We start from the raw sequence: 16,787 nt of genomic DNA, 5'->3' as shown, positions 1-16,787 counted from the left end.
ACTGACTCTCCTTTGGTGCCATGTTGTATGCATTTGGCGCCGCCACAGATGGCATGTGTGAAGAGCTGATGCTGCGCTTTTAGTTTATTTAATTGAAAAAATTCTGCATTCCTTTCATGTTTCTCAGTCATTATTGAGAATGTTTAATCAATAAATTCATACTTAAAAGTTTTGTTGGCCTAAGGGTCCATCAGATGCATATGCTTTTCTGTTTCTTTGTCGCATATATTACCCTTGTGTGTTATATTCATCGCAGTTTCTTGCAGCTTGCTTTTGTTTTACTTAAGTGATATCAGCATATTATCTGCATTATTTTTTTGTGAAATAATATCACGTTAATATCTTTTCTTAATTGAAATTGTTATTAATACCAATCTTAATTGAAATTGTTTTTATTGCAGTGCCGTGGTACACTCACAATCAGTATATTATTTCAAATAGGTCGCGAGCGTAACACACAAAAAGGAACTTTTTATAACGACGGCAATTTAGCATGCTTAGCTAACTTTTTACCGTATATAATGAAGATATTACATTAGATGATAGAAAAAGTCTTCCGAGGCAGGATCATCTTACTACCTTCCGCCGTTTTCGTCTGCAGAAACAAATGCAATACGTTGTTTCACTTAACTGTCGCTTAACGTATAGGAACAATAAACGTACACCAATGGAAGCATTTGATGTATTAAATAACTGTGATACAGTTTTATCAGTTATTTTTTGAATTTTCAGTGGAAAATACCAAAATAATAGAATGAACACGTAAATGCACTTATTAAGTACATAGAAAAATGGCTTTGTCAGTTGTGCATTGGCATAATGACTGACAAAGCAATGCTTTGCATGATTTTTATTCAGTAAGGCGCTTATAAATTGTTTGAATAGTTGTTATTTAAGTTAGTAAATTTTTTGATGCAAAAAAACATTGCCTTTCGTTTGGATTTGTGCTTAAGTTTATCAGATATAAATTTATCTGTCGCTGCACCACTCCTGTTCCTGTATTAAGTGTTCACAATAGGTGTATCGGATATTATTTGCTCCACCTCCGGTAAAGCGACAATTCGCTATACCGAGTGTTTATTTGAACACCGTGGGGTCTCGTTTTATCGAGGTTGCACTTTAGTTAAGTTATAAAGGGTTTAAGATTTCATTGCCAATTGGATGTGATAACCCGTTTCTTAACTTGAAAATTCATAACTCCTCCCATTTCTTTGACTGTGTTGTTTTATTACAGAGTCATTTCATATTGGCTTTTATATTTTATTGTTTCAACATTTACATGGAAATATTCAAGAATTTACCTCAGTAATTTTGCTTTGTGCTACATGGTTCGAAGCAATCCAAGTGTGACCCTTCTGTACATTGTTCACACCAGTACATGCTGTCTTTTTCCATGCTTTGCACACACAGCACACCTCTTTTGGGGCTTTGATTTCTTCTCGAGAGGAGCAGGAATTCTCCTCAGGAAATATCTTTTGGTGAGTCTTGTTACTGAATAGTCTAAAGCAGGGGTGTCAAACACGCGGCCCGCATGTGTCAAGCTCCCTTACAATCTGCTGCCCACGGCACCATGACTTCTTCAATTGCAAACGGCACTTCCTTTGCTCCTTTAAGATTTACAGCTCTTGCAGTTGGAAGATCAAAACTTACTGGCACTTACCATCCACATTACCCACATGCATTTCTTCATGGACTTGTACAGGCGTCAAGTATCTGGGAGTATTATTACCAGGGATTAAAGTAAATACACTCTTTCTTCTCTTTCAGTTGCCTTTTTAAATAATAATAATTATAATATAATTGCGGTAGTATTTTATATAATTCTCCTGTTATTGGTCCTGAAATATGCGGCCTTCGAGCTGTATGAGTTGGCTAATGTGGCCCGTCAAGGTGAATGAGTTTGACACCCCTGGTCTGAAGAGTGCCAGTCTTGTGGAAGCTTTCCATATGGAGTTGCGTTTTTCTAAAATATTCCCTCGACCAGCTGCGCATGAAATGAGAGGTGGTCCCATTTTTTAACCTGTGTTTTCCCTGTGAATGACATATGAATTTAGGACTACTGCATTCCATAATCTCCTAAATGACTTCACATATGTGGCATTTCTTTCTATGAAGTATGAGCACAATCATTGGTCCCTGAGTTCTAACCCACCCTAGAATTTATTGTAATCTAATTCATCTGAGTCAGATAAGTTAATTTAAAAAAAGAGATGGCACTTATCCTCAAATGTATTAAGTAATTTACAATGCGTTTTGGCTGTTAGGTCATTCTCAAGTTCTATGTGATATTGTCAATTTCTGAAGCTGTATTTATTCTATTTGGATGTGTGGGAAGGGTGAGGTTGAGGAAGGGGTGGAGATATGTCATTGGTTGGTGCACTTATGGAATGGGATGCAAGGAGGAGTGGCCCATGAATGTCTGCTCGTTCATTAAGGAATTGCCTCCTCCTCGCTTAATTTCCAATATTTCTAGTGCATTGCATCTTTAGCCTTTCCTCTGCATGTGGACGACCTTTGGGTCAAATTCACACGAATGGTTCTCTTCAAGGAGATATTCCACTACGAGAGAGGTGATATCTCCCTTTTCCGAACATTTTCTGTGCTCCTTCATCCAAGTGGTAAAGCTTTTACAATCAGTCCCCCGGCGTGGATTAATGCCATACAGTTGAGAAGTAAGGAAGGCATGATTCCTTGTGAAAATCTAAACTTATTCATTGAGGAATTTAGCATTAGTTGCTAAGACAAGCATTTGACCTGTCCAACAAGTATGTAGGTTAGTGATTTCTGGTTATTTATAGATTTTTAAAATTTTCTTTCTCCAGAGGTGGCAATGCTCCCAGAGGCTGGGGAGTTGTTGGAAGAGAGGCCACGGGAGATCATGCAATTGGAAGAACCTTCAGAGAAGAGGACAAAAGAAGAACTGCCTGATCTGGCATTACCTGATCTCGCATCAACTACAACTGTCGAGTACGAACTCAAATACTCTCATTCTCATTTATAAACATTTTAATGTACAAGTAGACATTTTAAAATCACACGCAGTGTTAAAACCATGCACAACTTGCTCACAGTATATTGCAAATATCCAACCTGCGTGGTATCTCTTTTGCTAGCTAGGACACAGTTTCTCAATTTTACTGGTGCTTTGATTGTATCCTAAAGTTGGTTTCATGCAGGTCAGGGAACTAAGAGCAGGACTGTTAGTCAGAGAAATTAGATGATGGTCAGGGAGAAATTCCAGAGTTGATGCAAAAAGACAACAATCGTGGTTGAATGCGTGGAGCTTTATTGCATTAGTTCATTGAGGTGGGTATTTAGTTGCCATGCTAGCTTGGCTGACCAATATGGTGCTACTTGACTTTATTTCACTGAATATTTTTCCCCTCTGGCTTAGAAAGACTTAATATGGGAACGTAATATAGTTCAAAGGAAAGCCACGCAATTTGTCAAAAACTGCTGGGAGATGAGCCTGGGAGCTGCTAGACATGGGACTTGTTATGTCCTGTTTAGCGAATTGAGAAACTAACCTCAAGTGTATGTGAGTGAAACCTCACCTATGAGCAATGGCAGTGAAGATTTCTCCAGTTTCAAACTACAACACTCCCAATCATTCGAGTATGGTTTATCCGTGTTGCAGATTATCCATGCTTGAGTTTACACTCCTTTGATGTTTGTCGTGATCTTTATAAAAACAAATGCGATGCAAAAGCAGCAGGATATTTGCATTTTAATACATGGCTACACCGGGCCCATTATTTCCTTTAAAATTCCTTCGTATAATGGAATTATTTTATTTGATTGCAGACAAGGAATGTTTCAAGTTTATTTGGACGCATGATCTAGCACAGCAGAGGACAATCTACGGTGGGAAAAAACTCTTGAGTAATTTTAGAAGATTCCTCAATGCTTAACAAGTCGTATATTAGAAAAATTTGATCTGCGATCATTAAATGTTAATTTCACATCGCAAATGCGCAATCATTGCTGTGGACTCCAATGCACTTGAATTCGGACTTGAATTCGCACTCTGGCATGTTTCCACCATGTGTCTTGTCAAGGTCAAACTGAAGAGGAAGGGAATAGTCGAAGCAGATGAGTAAAAGTGAAGGCCACAGGGGAAGTGAGTCATTGCCAGGCACTTGCTTGTGTAGACAGTTTGCCATAAGATCCGGTTTCCCATGATCACTGCTGGGCGATAGAGTGATCGCACACCGGTTGCTATCATGGGAGTTCCGTGTTCCTATTTTACGAGCATCGCGATGTCAATCGGTAATCACAGATCCATATCCTGCAGCGGCTGCATCCTGGGTAACTTGAGTGGCAGGCAGCATGGTGCGTGACAGTGTAGTTTCTGACGTTGCACAGTGGTTTTCAAGCATCCGTGCAAACCACGTTGTTGCTGCTCCAGCGACATTCTCAGTTGCGAGGGAGACCCGGGATCGGGTAGTCATGACGTTGAGTAAAGAAAGGCCGGGATGGGAATTTTAAAACACCCGGGGGGTGCATTTATTGGTTTCAGAAAGTTACGGGGGGGGCGCCTGTAAGGGCGTGCGAGGTCCGTGGCTGCTGCTTCCGTGTGGCTGAGTCCGGCTCTGTCTGGAATTGCCTCTCTGGGAATCTCGGTGGATCCACGACAGCTCTGGCAGGGGCTCCGGCGATGGCGGCAGGTCCAAGCGGTATGGTGGGGTCATGGGCCATGACCTGCATCTGCTTCCGCAGGTGATGACTCAGGCGGGCGGCGGTGCCCGGGGAGAGGACCCCCTGGGATGGCGTGCGCACTCCTCGAGGAGGGTGCGAGTGCGGCGCCGGTCCACCTGCAGTTTTCAGGGCATCCAGCTGGGTGAGGGGACGAATCATCAACGCCTAGAGGTAAAACCTCTGAGGAGATGCTCGCTTGGGTTCTTACTTAGGCTGCCTCAACCGCGACTGCCTTCCACGATCTCGGGCACGGCATTATATACCTGTCCTGGCCACCTTCCGTCCAATGAGGGCGCTCCGCTAGGACACGTGGTGACGCGTTCGATGAGAAGGAGGTGGGGTGGGAAGGTTCGTGGTGTGAGGGGAGGGACCGGGCCGGAGTGGGGAAGGTCACGTGGTGCCGCGTTCTTCACTGTGGGCGCGTGTTTTAAAGTGGGTTTTGCCCATGCTATACTGCAGCACAACAACGATTCTGAATCCATGATCTCGCAGCCACGGATTCGCCGTCTTTGGAAACCAGGTATTACATGGAACAGTAAAAATAGGAGTGCAATCACGTTATCGCCACTAAAAAGATCACAGTCTGGAAAAGAAACCTCCTGATGATTTCAGAAAGCAATCAAAAATAACATAAAATGTGCGTAGATAATAATAGATCGATTGATTTACCTAAACGATGAAAATTATGAGAAATGAAAGTAAAAGTTTGGCTTATTTTGTGTTTTCCGATTATTGGTGCCACCTCTCCCCATCATTTGCCCAGATAATTGAGAGTATGCTGTATGTATTATTTTCAATGTTTCTTGAACGTATTAATTTCAAGGTACAGTGGTTTTCATTGCTTCACCATTTACGTGAACCCTGAGAAAAAGGCTTGGAGAGGGATTACGTCAGTTAGGAATTGGTAAAAGGGGAGAGTGAAAAAACAGTGATGACTTTTGGTGGTGATGGTTGGGCAGGTGAAGGATACTGAGAAGGGAAAGCAAGGTTAACAAGAGGCAATTCATGGTTCAAAAAAAAGACATTGCAGTAAGGCTCAAAGAAATCTAACTTCGACCCTTTGTCTAACAAGTTTTATTACTGTAATGTGGTCTTGATATACATAAACAATGCTATGGGTGCACCTGATTATTCAGAGTTGGGTGAGGTTCAGTGGCACACTTAGGGAAATGTGCATTGTATTCATGGTATTTTGTATTGATTCCAGCTGTAGGTTGTCGCAGTGTTTCATGACAAACATTCAAGTCCCTAGAAAATTACTTGTTAATATACAAACCTGATTTAGTATTCATAATTGCTTCTTTTTTCTCTTATTAAGGCCTTATAATTCGGAAAAAAATTGGGTTAATTCTGTATATATATTAACCAGAAGATAATATGTATGCAATTGTATCTTATTTTGTGCATGATGTTGCTTTTTCATGTAAAGCTTACTTAAGTGTTTGTACAACATCACATTCCCTCTTTGTTTTCAAAATAATCATGATAATGCTTCTCTCTTTGCAGGGCTGGCGTACCGCATGAAGGAATACAAGCAATTCCAGGTTAGATTATATGATATGTTAACATGATAATGAAAATATTACAAGTATTCTATAAAATACAAATATTTCACAATTTTCCTGCTGCATAGGCAACCTAGTCAAACATTCCTGCTTGTACAGTGAGTCCTCGTTTAACGTCACTTACCGTTCCTGAAAAATGGGACGATAAACGAAATGACGTTAATCGAAGCATAATATCCCATAAGAAACAATGTAAAAAGTGAATATCGGCTCCTAGACCTCACAATTCCTACGTGAAAAAAATGTTAGCGTATCATATCTGGGGCATTTTTTACGATGGGAATGCCAAACTATCGCATAAATACGAGTTCCTGTCTTCATCGACGACAATAGCAGCAGTGACGTAAATCCTTCTCCATTTTTGCATCTTCCAGCATTTGCTTTTCGGCTTTGCTATGGTGGCTGCCCGGGCAAGCGTCGCCTGGGCATCATCATCGCTGAAACATCGTCGCAGTTACAGGAACCAAAATTATTGTGAACACGGTGAAAAAAGTGACGACAAAAACTCAGAGTTCAACACGGAAAAATTCCTTGAAATCACTTTTTAGGTTCCTGAAAACCATTATGTCAAGTAAAACCTTGCGCACCTATCTAAGAATTCATTTAGCAGAAAATTTGCTAAAACCATAATCACAATTAACAATAAACACACCGTTTTACACTTCGTTTAGACTGACTGTATTACCACCCACAAAACGAACAACCGGCAACGCCCGCCACTTCGCGTTTTTTTCTCGCGTGAAATTCAAAAGCCTTGACGTTATCGCGAAGCGAAGGTGCGATAAACGAATGACGGTCTCAAAATTTTCGTGATGTTATCGCGAAATGACGTTAAACGGGGTGATGTAGAACGAGGACTCACTGTATCCTGCATTTTATGCTACATAGGCAACCTAGTCAAACATTCCCGCATGTATAGTTTTCCCACAAATTTTGAAAAAATCCAGCAACCTTACGTTGTTAGATCATTCTGTTATTAAGACTTCCCGATAATCGATCTGCTACTGTACATGATTTTATACGCAGCCCGTGGGGTTATGATGAATTTCAAAAATGTCCCTTGAGATCATTTTGGTTCTTCACCTGCTTTCAAGTGTTTTGTTTTTGCAAAAAATGGGAGATAAATCTTACCTATTTTCCATCTTTGTCAGCTGATTGCTTTTCCAATCCAGTTAACTTTTCTGTTTTCATGGAAAACTTTTAAAGCCGAGAATTGCAATGATCACACTCATTTCCTTAAGTCACATGTCTAAAATGTCTGGGTCAGATTTTATTTTGAAATCGCCAGTTGATAAATATAATTCTTTGTAATGAATATTGCCATAGATAGCATGAATTAGAAAAAAATTGGTAAATAATCACTCTGGAATGATGTTAGAATGCAAATATTCAAAAGGTAACGTGAGCATGAAGTAAGGGAGGTATGAATTTAAGTTGTAATTTTATCAGCTTTATTGAGGAATTGGAGTTCTTTGCTTGGACGAACAGCTGACCTGTCTTACAGTTACATATTTAGGTAAGTGTTTGTTGATTTTTTTAAAGGTTTTTCTGTTTTTTTCTTCAGAGGAGCCATTACTTCAAGAGGCTGGGGAGTTGGAAAAAAGGCGACATGAGGTCATGCAAGTACAAGAACCTAGTAGGAAAAGGAGGAGAGAAGAACCATCTGATGTGACATCATCTGACATGTCATCTGCTAGTGCCAGGTACCCAATCAAACATGCTCTCTCTCCCAGTATTACTGGTGCCTTGATACAGTAAACTCTTGATTACAGTTGACTCCCATTATCACAAAGTTCACGGGACCGAGAAACCGGAGGTTCGTAATAACAAACTTCATAAGACGTTTCTTTTAGGAATCATCAAAAAAGCATCTTCTATATTATTTCTACTGTATAGATACCTTTTTCTCAACTTATACGCAACCAAACTCTACAAATGATGTACCAAAATGCACAGAATTTATCAGAGAACATGCGACGGCATATCTTACTTCCTAAATTTTGCTATTGTTTCCTAAAATTGGTTTTTAAATAATTAAAAAAAAAACAAAAAAAAACTGTAAATATTCCTGACGTTAACGGTGCACAAACTGATACATTTGTTCATTTGCAACAATATCTCGCATTCTTTAAATAACTTTTATCAAAATGCGGCTGATTCCAGATTCAAGTCTCCTGTTGATACGTAAGTATGAGTCATCATGTGCATTTTTGTCAGAGGATAGTGTAAGGTCTGTTCACTTTATCTTTGTGGGTGAGCTGGTGTGGCTTAACCGAATTGGGTGAGAGGAGGGAAGGTTTATCTACACGTGACTTTCCCTCTGCCAATCAGCAGACAGTAGGCGTGGCCTAGCACTTCGGAATTTCAGTCGCTCTCAGACCTCTGTCGTGTCAACTTCGTGAATCTGCTAGCTGTGTTGCCAAATCTCGCACGTTCTCTTGGTGCTCTTCGATTCTTCCATTTAAATCCAACTTATAACTTACTGTTCCTTATTCTTTCACTTCAATCCTTTTCCATCTCCTTTCCAGAAAATTTTTATTCACGTTTTGCATTCCCATTAGCACCGACTCCCTCCCTCCATCTATTCCCTCTCAGTACTTTTCCTATCCCTTGCTTACCAAACGCTAACCCTTTTCCTCAACTCCGTATTTACTTTTGGGTATTACAACCTGTATAGTTTTGGATTCATCTGATTTAAAAGAGTAACATCCGAGCATGTTTATTGAAGGCGCTATGGAGAAGAAAGTCAACATGCTGCTTCGCAGTAGCGCAAAGAACATTGTGTTTAATGTTCTTCGTTATTTTCAACGGGAAAAGGAATTGGGACAACCAATTCTTTCTCTCGAGAAAGGAAAGTGACTCTGAAAATGAAGATGCTGACGGAAGGGAAGACAAGGAGGTTGATTTATTAGCCACGCCACTTCAACAATAAGTTACAAAATGAATTATTCAATAAAATACCCGTTGTGCTACTTTTCTCCATTCTTTTTGCATCCTCATCCTCACAAATTCCCTTGCACTCCCCGTTTATCAGAATGTTACGCCTATGTATGCCTTTCACCGGCGGTCTCGCATTTAGCGGACAATATCCTGGCTTCTGAGATGGGATTATCCTCAATCCCCTCTAAATGAGTAGGTATACATTGTATGCATTGTTTCGCCGCTGGGCCCAAAATATCTGTGGCCACATGAGTCACACCTTTTCAGTGAGACACTAGGGCGGCTATGTACGTTTGGCAACGTTGAGGTCGCTCCTGCTCTCTCTCTGTACTACCCCTTCCCCTTCAGCAAGGCCCTCCGAGAGTGTCCTGGATCTCACAAAAGCTCACCTGCAGAGATAAAATGAACAGATAATAATTACTTCCAATGTTGTGTTTAAAGAGGTCCTCTGACCTCAATTTGTACATGAACATTCCAATTAAATTTGTACATAAGACCCTGCCTTTTTTTCTACATTTTAAAATTAGAAATGCGCCTATCCCTCTGTGGACCTGCATTGTTGAAAAGAGCGAGAGAAGCCCGCTGGGAGCGGGCGCAGCACGCTCGTACCCTACCAAAATTTCTTGTCTATTCAATATCTTGTACTGATAGTCACACTGCAGAATAGCTTCAGAATCATGTGTGTGATGTACATGAATAAATTACATGCAAGTACATTAAAAAACAAGAACATTCATTTGATTTAATCAAGAGAAGAATGCAGGTGATTGTGATTAATCCCTGCACTTGCAATATTACTGCTATACGCTTAGTTTGAAGCTTAATTTATATGTATTCTCAACTATCAAAGAAACTTTGTTGAATGGTGAAATTAATAAATTTTCCTCTTTGGAACTTTTGCACTGTTATGTGCACTTGTGGGTGACACTGTGAAGGTAAGCCCCTGGCAGTTACACCGTTATTCCCTTGCATACTGTATGTTGTGGATGCCCTAGTTCTCACCCTAACCTTGGCAATGTGGTGCTATGTAGGTATGACCCATTCTATGCTGCCCTGGTTAGATTCAGGTGAGCAGTGGAATAAAAAGGGTGAGAGATTGCGTGATAAATGAAATATATTTGGCAATTCATCTTGTTACATCACACAATGTCAACTGACTACCACCATTTTAGTGCGGGAAGAAAAGTGTTAGAAGAAACAAACAAGAATTAAAAATAAATTTCCAGCACTGCTAGCATATAAAGAAAAACAACTGCCAACACAATACGTACTTCTGACATATGTTAACAGTTTATATTAGAATGAAAAAACTTTGAAAATTTCACATTAATTTTATTAACACGACCAGTTTCATCGCTGCGCGACATCATCAGGTGCATATACAGGAAATGACGGTCTTAAATACCCTGGGATTTACCCAAATTTAAGACCGTCATTTCCTGTATATGCACCTGATGATGTCGCGCAGCGATGAAACTGGTCGTGTTAATAAAATTAATGTGAAATTTTCAAAGTTTTTTCATTCTAATATGAGGCAATTTCACGAAGTTACGCCGCAAACCATTCAATTGATATGTTAACAGCCCTGTGGCATTGTATGCCTTGCAATGTAAACCATCCTTGTAAACTATGTACTTTTCACACTTCTTTCCTTTGTGATTCACACTTTCTGACCAAGCATTTCCTTTTTCTTCCTCATAGAGAGGCAAATGTCCTGTCAATGGTCGAGACCGCCTGGGCTGAATGTGATGGGGTCGTCACGTTTGCCATGTTGGCACCTCCAAGATCCACCAGCAAAAGGAATGCCGCCCGTCTCATTACTGTCCTCCTCAGTAAGCCCTCCTACTCTAGTTACATGCATGAGTATCGTTTATTTGGCAGTGAGTGAGTGTAATCAGTACCCCATTGCTGGAACGATGGGGATATTCCCTGTGAGATTCTCGAATTTCAAAATAGCAATTCATAAAAAGAATGTAGTGGATGGATGATTATCAGTTACAACGAAGAATTCCTCCTGATTTGTGTTCGCGCCCACTTGTTTTCACTCATAGACAGTGCCACATAATTTACCTTCCTAATCCCTATCACTGTCATTTCGGTTGCGAAGGATGAGTCACCTCTTAGGTATAATATAACGTAACAGCTACTTTTCTCCATTATTTTATGTCTTTATCGGATTGCAAAGCTAGGTACAAATGTGAAATTAAGAGATCAAAAAGGATATGCTGTTTCTGTCGTATTTACTCCTACATCATTTGTGTTTTTATGATTATTATGGTGATTTGTTTTTTCACTCTGGGAAGAAATTATTTGATGCCACAATATTCTTGCCATTTCATCATTTATATTATGCCATTTCTCGTAGTCCCTATATACGAGTGCTTTTCTATTGAGATAAAGTCAGCGAAATTCAAAAAAAATTGGAGTGGCTATCAGGGAAATCAAAGGTAAGAAGTTGGTGTGAATCCGTTTATTTCGCTGTGAGTGAGTGTAATCAGTACCTCATTGCTGGAACGATGGGGATATTCCCAGTGGGATACTCTAATTTCAAAATCGCAATTCAAGAAAAGAATGTAGTGAATGGATTGGAATCAGTTACAACCAAAAATCTTCCTGATCAGGGAAATCAAAAGTAAGAAGTTGGTGTGAATCCTGTGACGACAATAACTTTGTCAGCACACTTTTTTCTCCCATTGTAAAGGAATTCAAGGTCATTTACACCATAAAACTTGCTCAAAAATAGTTAGGGAAGATTTACATTCTTCTGCTGTTCTCTGGCCTTGTTTAGGCCGATTCCTATCAAATGGAATGGCATTAAGTTAAAAATAAAGGTAGTTGGCTATGTCTGATTAGGAACGTCTGACGTGGAACTCCAATGTGACAGTGAAGGAAATATTACGGAACTCATTTATAACCAAGCTGGAGGGGATATGTACTTGTTATAATTGGACTCCGCAAGAACTCAAATTCATCTTGATCTTGGAACTAATGAGGTTCTGTCATAAATTAAAATCCTGTCATACTGTTTCAGTGAATAATGTGAGCCAGATTTTCTGATCCCCATTCTGAAGTATACAAGTCGGAGTAGTTGGTATTTTCCAATGTTTTTTGCTTCCATTGGAAGGGTACAATGCTTGGAGTACGTATTTGTCGCTGCTCAATTTTAAATCTACGGTTATTGACAAGCGACTTCCTACGGTGCGAGGAAGGTTCACATCTCCCTTCCGACCCCTCCCTCCCCAAGAAAAAATTTCTATCTATAATAATACCTAAGTGATTAATGTATTTTCCAACTTCCATTCTGCCCATCTTGAGCGAGGACTTTTTTTTTGTGGTAAGGGCCAATTGAAAGGTACAGGTCCTCTCTCTGTGATTTTCCTTATGTACAGCAGACTCCCGATTATCCAGCTGCGGTTTATCCAGGTTGTGGATTATCCGTGCATGATTTTCACTCTCCCTCAATTTTTTCCGCGATCTTTATTTAAAAAAAATGAAATCGGCGCAAAATCGTCGGAATTACTGCATTAATGCTAGGAAACACTAGGCTTATTATTTCCGTTAGAATCCCCTTCGTATAACGGAAGCGATCATGCACTAGCTGCATTCACGGGAACACCGTGTTCCTGTTTTCCAAGCCTTGCAGTGCATGACCGCGCACCGTGATCACCGTGCAACCCGGGCAACTGCTGCGGGACGTGTATCCGTGATCACAGTGCGCTGTCGTGCACCAGAGACTAGGTGAGACGTGCACTAGGTACGAGACGCAACTACGTGGAATGGTGCCTGACAGTGTAGTTTCCGACGTCGAGCAGTGGCTTTGAAGCATTCGTGCAAACCACTTTTCTGTATCCGTGATCACGCAGCCATGGTTGTGTGGTTTTCATATGAGTAAAACTATTTTATCGCCGCTAAAAATATCGCGAACTGGCAAAGAAAGCTCTCATTGAGTCCGGGAAGCACTCTAAAATAACAGAATACCTGCATAAATAATGGTATTTTGTTGGTTTTTGGATAAATTATGAACATTGTAAGACATGTAAGTGAAAGTTTGGGTTATCCGTGTTTTCCAATTATTCGTGCCGTCTCTCCCCATCATAGGCCCACTAGGATAATCGGGAGTGTAGTGTATTTGTTTTCAATATTTTTATCAGTACAATTGTGGTCAATGATGTAAGTGAATGAGTGAAGTAATGAATGAGTGAGTGTGTGTGCTGTATTTTCTTTGTTTTTTTTTCAGTATTTTTTATTATTACATTTGTGCTCACTGGCCTAAGTGAGTGAGTGCTTGAGGAGTGTTCCAATGAGCAAATCTTCAAGGTGAACGAGTGTGTGTGTGTGTGAGGTATTTTCTTTTGTTTATTTTCAGTATTTTTTATTAGTACAAGTGTGGTCACTGGCCTAATTGAGAACTTTGCTAGCCTGAGTGAGTGAGTTCTTGAGGCTTGTTCCTTTGAGCAAATCTTCTGGGTGAGTTAGCAAGCAAGTGCTTTGTATTTTCTTTCTTTTGTTTTAATTTTGATTTATTTGCATACGTTTCATTCCACCTCAATTCAAGTGTTTGATCCTTGGGATCTCTAAGTTAGATGGATATTTCCGAATGGATATTTTTCCTTAGACTTTTCCCGAGACTCGGAGACTATTTTTTGCCAAAAAAGGTTTTGTGCCATTCCTTTGAATTTTTTAAAAATTTTTTGCTTAAAAAAGTTCCTTGTACACTGTTCCTTCTTCCTTTGAGTTGTTGTGTAGGCATCGGAAATGGCCGATTTTAAAACTACTACTTAAATTAATGCATTAAACATGAATAAAATTGATAGAATGCCATTCCTATTCTTGTCATATTTTAGCACATTCTCAGCTATTGTGAAAAATGTCATCTTTTCCCTGTGAGGGTCAATTGTCATAGAAATGAGGTCGATCCAATCATGTTTAAATTAATGTACACTTCTTTGGTATACCATATAGGTCTGAATATAGTCCCCCCTTTTTTTCCAAAAATGCCTGTGGTAAAAGTAAAAGACTATATTCAAACACATTTTTTTAACTTTTCCCAAAACTGAGGCCTCAAAATTAGGGGGGGGGGGACTATATTCGGCGAAATACGGTATGTAGTTGAAAATGATGAATGGCAACAAATTTTAGAAAAAAAAAACGATGCTTTAATATTTAGTAATTAATTAATCCCATGTTGCATGTGCAACCTTATCTTGCACATTGTATTTCCTTCAATACAATATGTACAGTCACCTCAAATAGCCTTGGCCAAGCTAAACTAAAGATTTGGGTTGGCTATCAGCTAGCCATGGTTAGTGTTCATGTTTACTCATGCTGTAATGTTTAAACATACGAATTGAAGTGGAATGACCCATTTCAATTTCCTGCCTCGACTTCCTTTTTTATCCAATCCCTTCCATTTTACCTAATCCTGTAATTTGTGCAGTAATTACTACACCCATGGGGAATTTCATGAATCATGTAACGCAACACACTCATATAATGCAAATTCGTATAGCGCAAAGACCCCAAGGAAGGCATCCCTTGTGCTATACGAGGCACCCCTCTGGCCAATATATGGTTGGCAGCCACTTCAAGGGTTTATTTTATGTATTCAAAAATAAAAATAAGAGTATAGCTTCAAAAGAATTATGTATGTATTTAGCTTTCCATCTCGTACTTTTCACAAATGTTGTGCAATGAATGAAAGGAGAGCGGAGAAGAGCATTCATCAGAAATGAGGAGGGGAATTTGAGTTTGGGATTCTTGCTATCTGTTCTCGACATGTTTGCTGCAGAACAGTCTCTCCCTTCCTCGTTTTAGACTGCAGTGGGTCTTTTTATCTTCTAGCCCCCGCCCAGAGTTGACATTTACAGGGGTCGTGTGATAACAGGAGCAGATAGAGGCAAAGTGAGTGAAAATGAGTCTACTGCTCTTTGATGGAGAAACCTGGAAGCACCGCCCAGGTGGTCCAAATCCTTATTATTTTTTCTTTGCTTCAAATTTTAAAATTAAATTCTATTCTGAATTGATATATACTCGTAATACATGCCTATCATGCAAAATTGGATCCCAATGGACTTTCTCTTAAAATTAGTGGTGGGCTAAGTTAAGGATAGAGAGCCATTTTCCATCATAGCTACCAGTCTGGCAAGTGTGTGATGCAGTTGTGAGTCACACTTCCCATTGCATCACATAACTCACCTTGAATAATATAGACATCCAGTTCTCTCTCTCTCTCTCTCTCCAACTTCTCATTTTGCTAAATTGCAACAGCCACAACATGAAAAAAAAATAAACAGTAAATTTGCTGTCCTTGTGGGTGGAAGTTGGGCACAGCCACTATTGACTCACACTGTGGCAAATGTGTCAAGCAGTGGATAAAACTTTAATTTTTCTTAAGCTACGTATCTTCTTCATTATTCCTGCAACATTGCTCATTGAGGCATAAGAGTATTTCCTTATATTGTCAGTGGCTATTGATTCTTACGTAGCTGATGAGTTCCAAGTATATCAACGAGTTTGTTAATTGTTAATTGGCTGTAATAACCTTCAAATAATGACTGCTAGGCTGTACAGTTTATTCTAGTATTTTCACCGCGTACAGTTAGCTGCAGCTGACTTATGCTAGCCATAAAAAGGTAATGCAACAGTCTGTGCGAGAGTCGTTCATTACTCCGCCAACTTTAATAAGCAACCGCTACTTGTAACCGTAATAAAAACTCAGGGTTGTCTTATGATTTTATGGTTTCATCGTTGCCTTCCTCTCATTACTTGGAAAAAATTCTCTTGCAGACCTTGAAGCAAAACGGATGGTCCGAACTCAGCAAAATGAACCCTTTGGTGACATTCACATTATTCCCAACCCTTAGGAATGATACCTATTATTTTTCAAGTGGACCTGTTCCTTTACCATTTGCACCTATGACATCAGTGTTATTGTTCTTTTAAAATATTCAGTAATTTATTTTAACAAAGTTATCCTTCTCAGAGTGATTTATTTTATGTTTTTAATACATAGCATGCATATTCCATATTTGTTAAGGAATGACTTTATTGATGAATAGGAATATTTGTTCCTAATTTTTTTCAACAATCTCATATTTATTGGCCAATATCAGTTTGATTTTGCTAAATCACCCCACGAATTGAATATAGCATGATAGAAATACATTTTTAAACCTTGTGTATCTATTTTATGCCATTGCCTAAGTACTGATTTAATATATTTATTTCTGATTATTTATTTGATGAGATTTTTGTTATATCTAATGCTGTTGCTACTACATTATATTATTTTAAATGTGTCCAGTGTTATTAAGTTGTGATAGAGTTTATATGAATCTTTATGACATGTTAAAAAAAATGTGACTGATACCAGTATTAATTCCCGTTTTGAGATTTTTAAATATAAACTATTGAATTTTGTTTAATTTTAGTATAGTTATTTTCCCTATCCATCCTGTAGTAATATTTTCAACCATCATGATTCTTCTATTTATGGTTTAGAAAGTAAATTTATTATATTGTGAATAAAATAAGACTGCGTAACCCTTTCAAAATTTGTTTTGGATAAAATTTTGTAAGACATTT

The 16,787-nt window shown here is 39.1% G+C and overlaps 1 protein-coding gene across 2 annotated transcripts in view; it reads left to right on the top strand.

The window, feature by feature from the left end:
- Positions 1 to 16,570, top strand: part of LOC124162695 (titin-like) — a 66,318-nt gene extending 49,748 nt beyond the window's left edge. For both annotated transcript variants that reach the window (XM_046539294.1, XM_046539293.1), the window contains exons 14-18: positions 2,823 to 2,967; positions 6,205 to 6,242; positions 7,828 to 7,966; positions 10,905 to 11,035; positions 15,990 to 16,570. In XM_046539294.1, coding sequence (XP_046395250.1) covers positions 2,823 to 2,967; positions 6,205 to 6,242; positions 7,828 to 7,966; positions 10,905 to 11,035; positions 15,990 to 16,066 — 530 coding nt within the window. In that variant the 3' untranslated portion in view covers positions 16,067 to 16,570. The remainder of the gene's footprint in view (positions 1 to 2,822; positions 2,968 to 6,204; positions 6,243 to 7,827; positions 7,967 to 10,904; positions 11,036 to 15,989) is intronic.
- Positions 16,571 to 16,787: the final 217 nt, after the last annotated feature.

This window comes from Ischnura elegans, chromosome 7 (assembly GCF_921293095.1).
Source record: "Ischnura elegans chromosome 7, ioIscEleg1.1, whole genome shotgun sequence".
Taxonomy (NCBI): domain Eukaryota; kingdom Metazoa; phylum Arthropoda; class Insecta; order Odonata; family Coenagrionidae; genus Ischnura; species Ischnura elegans.
Note: the sequence above shows the minus strand (reverse complement) of the source record. Positions and strands in the feature narration are given on the sequence as shown.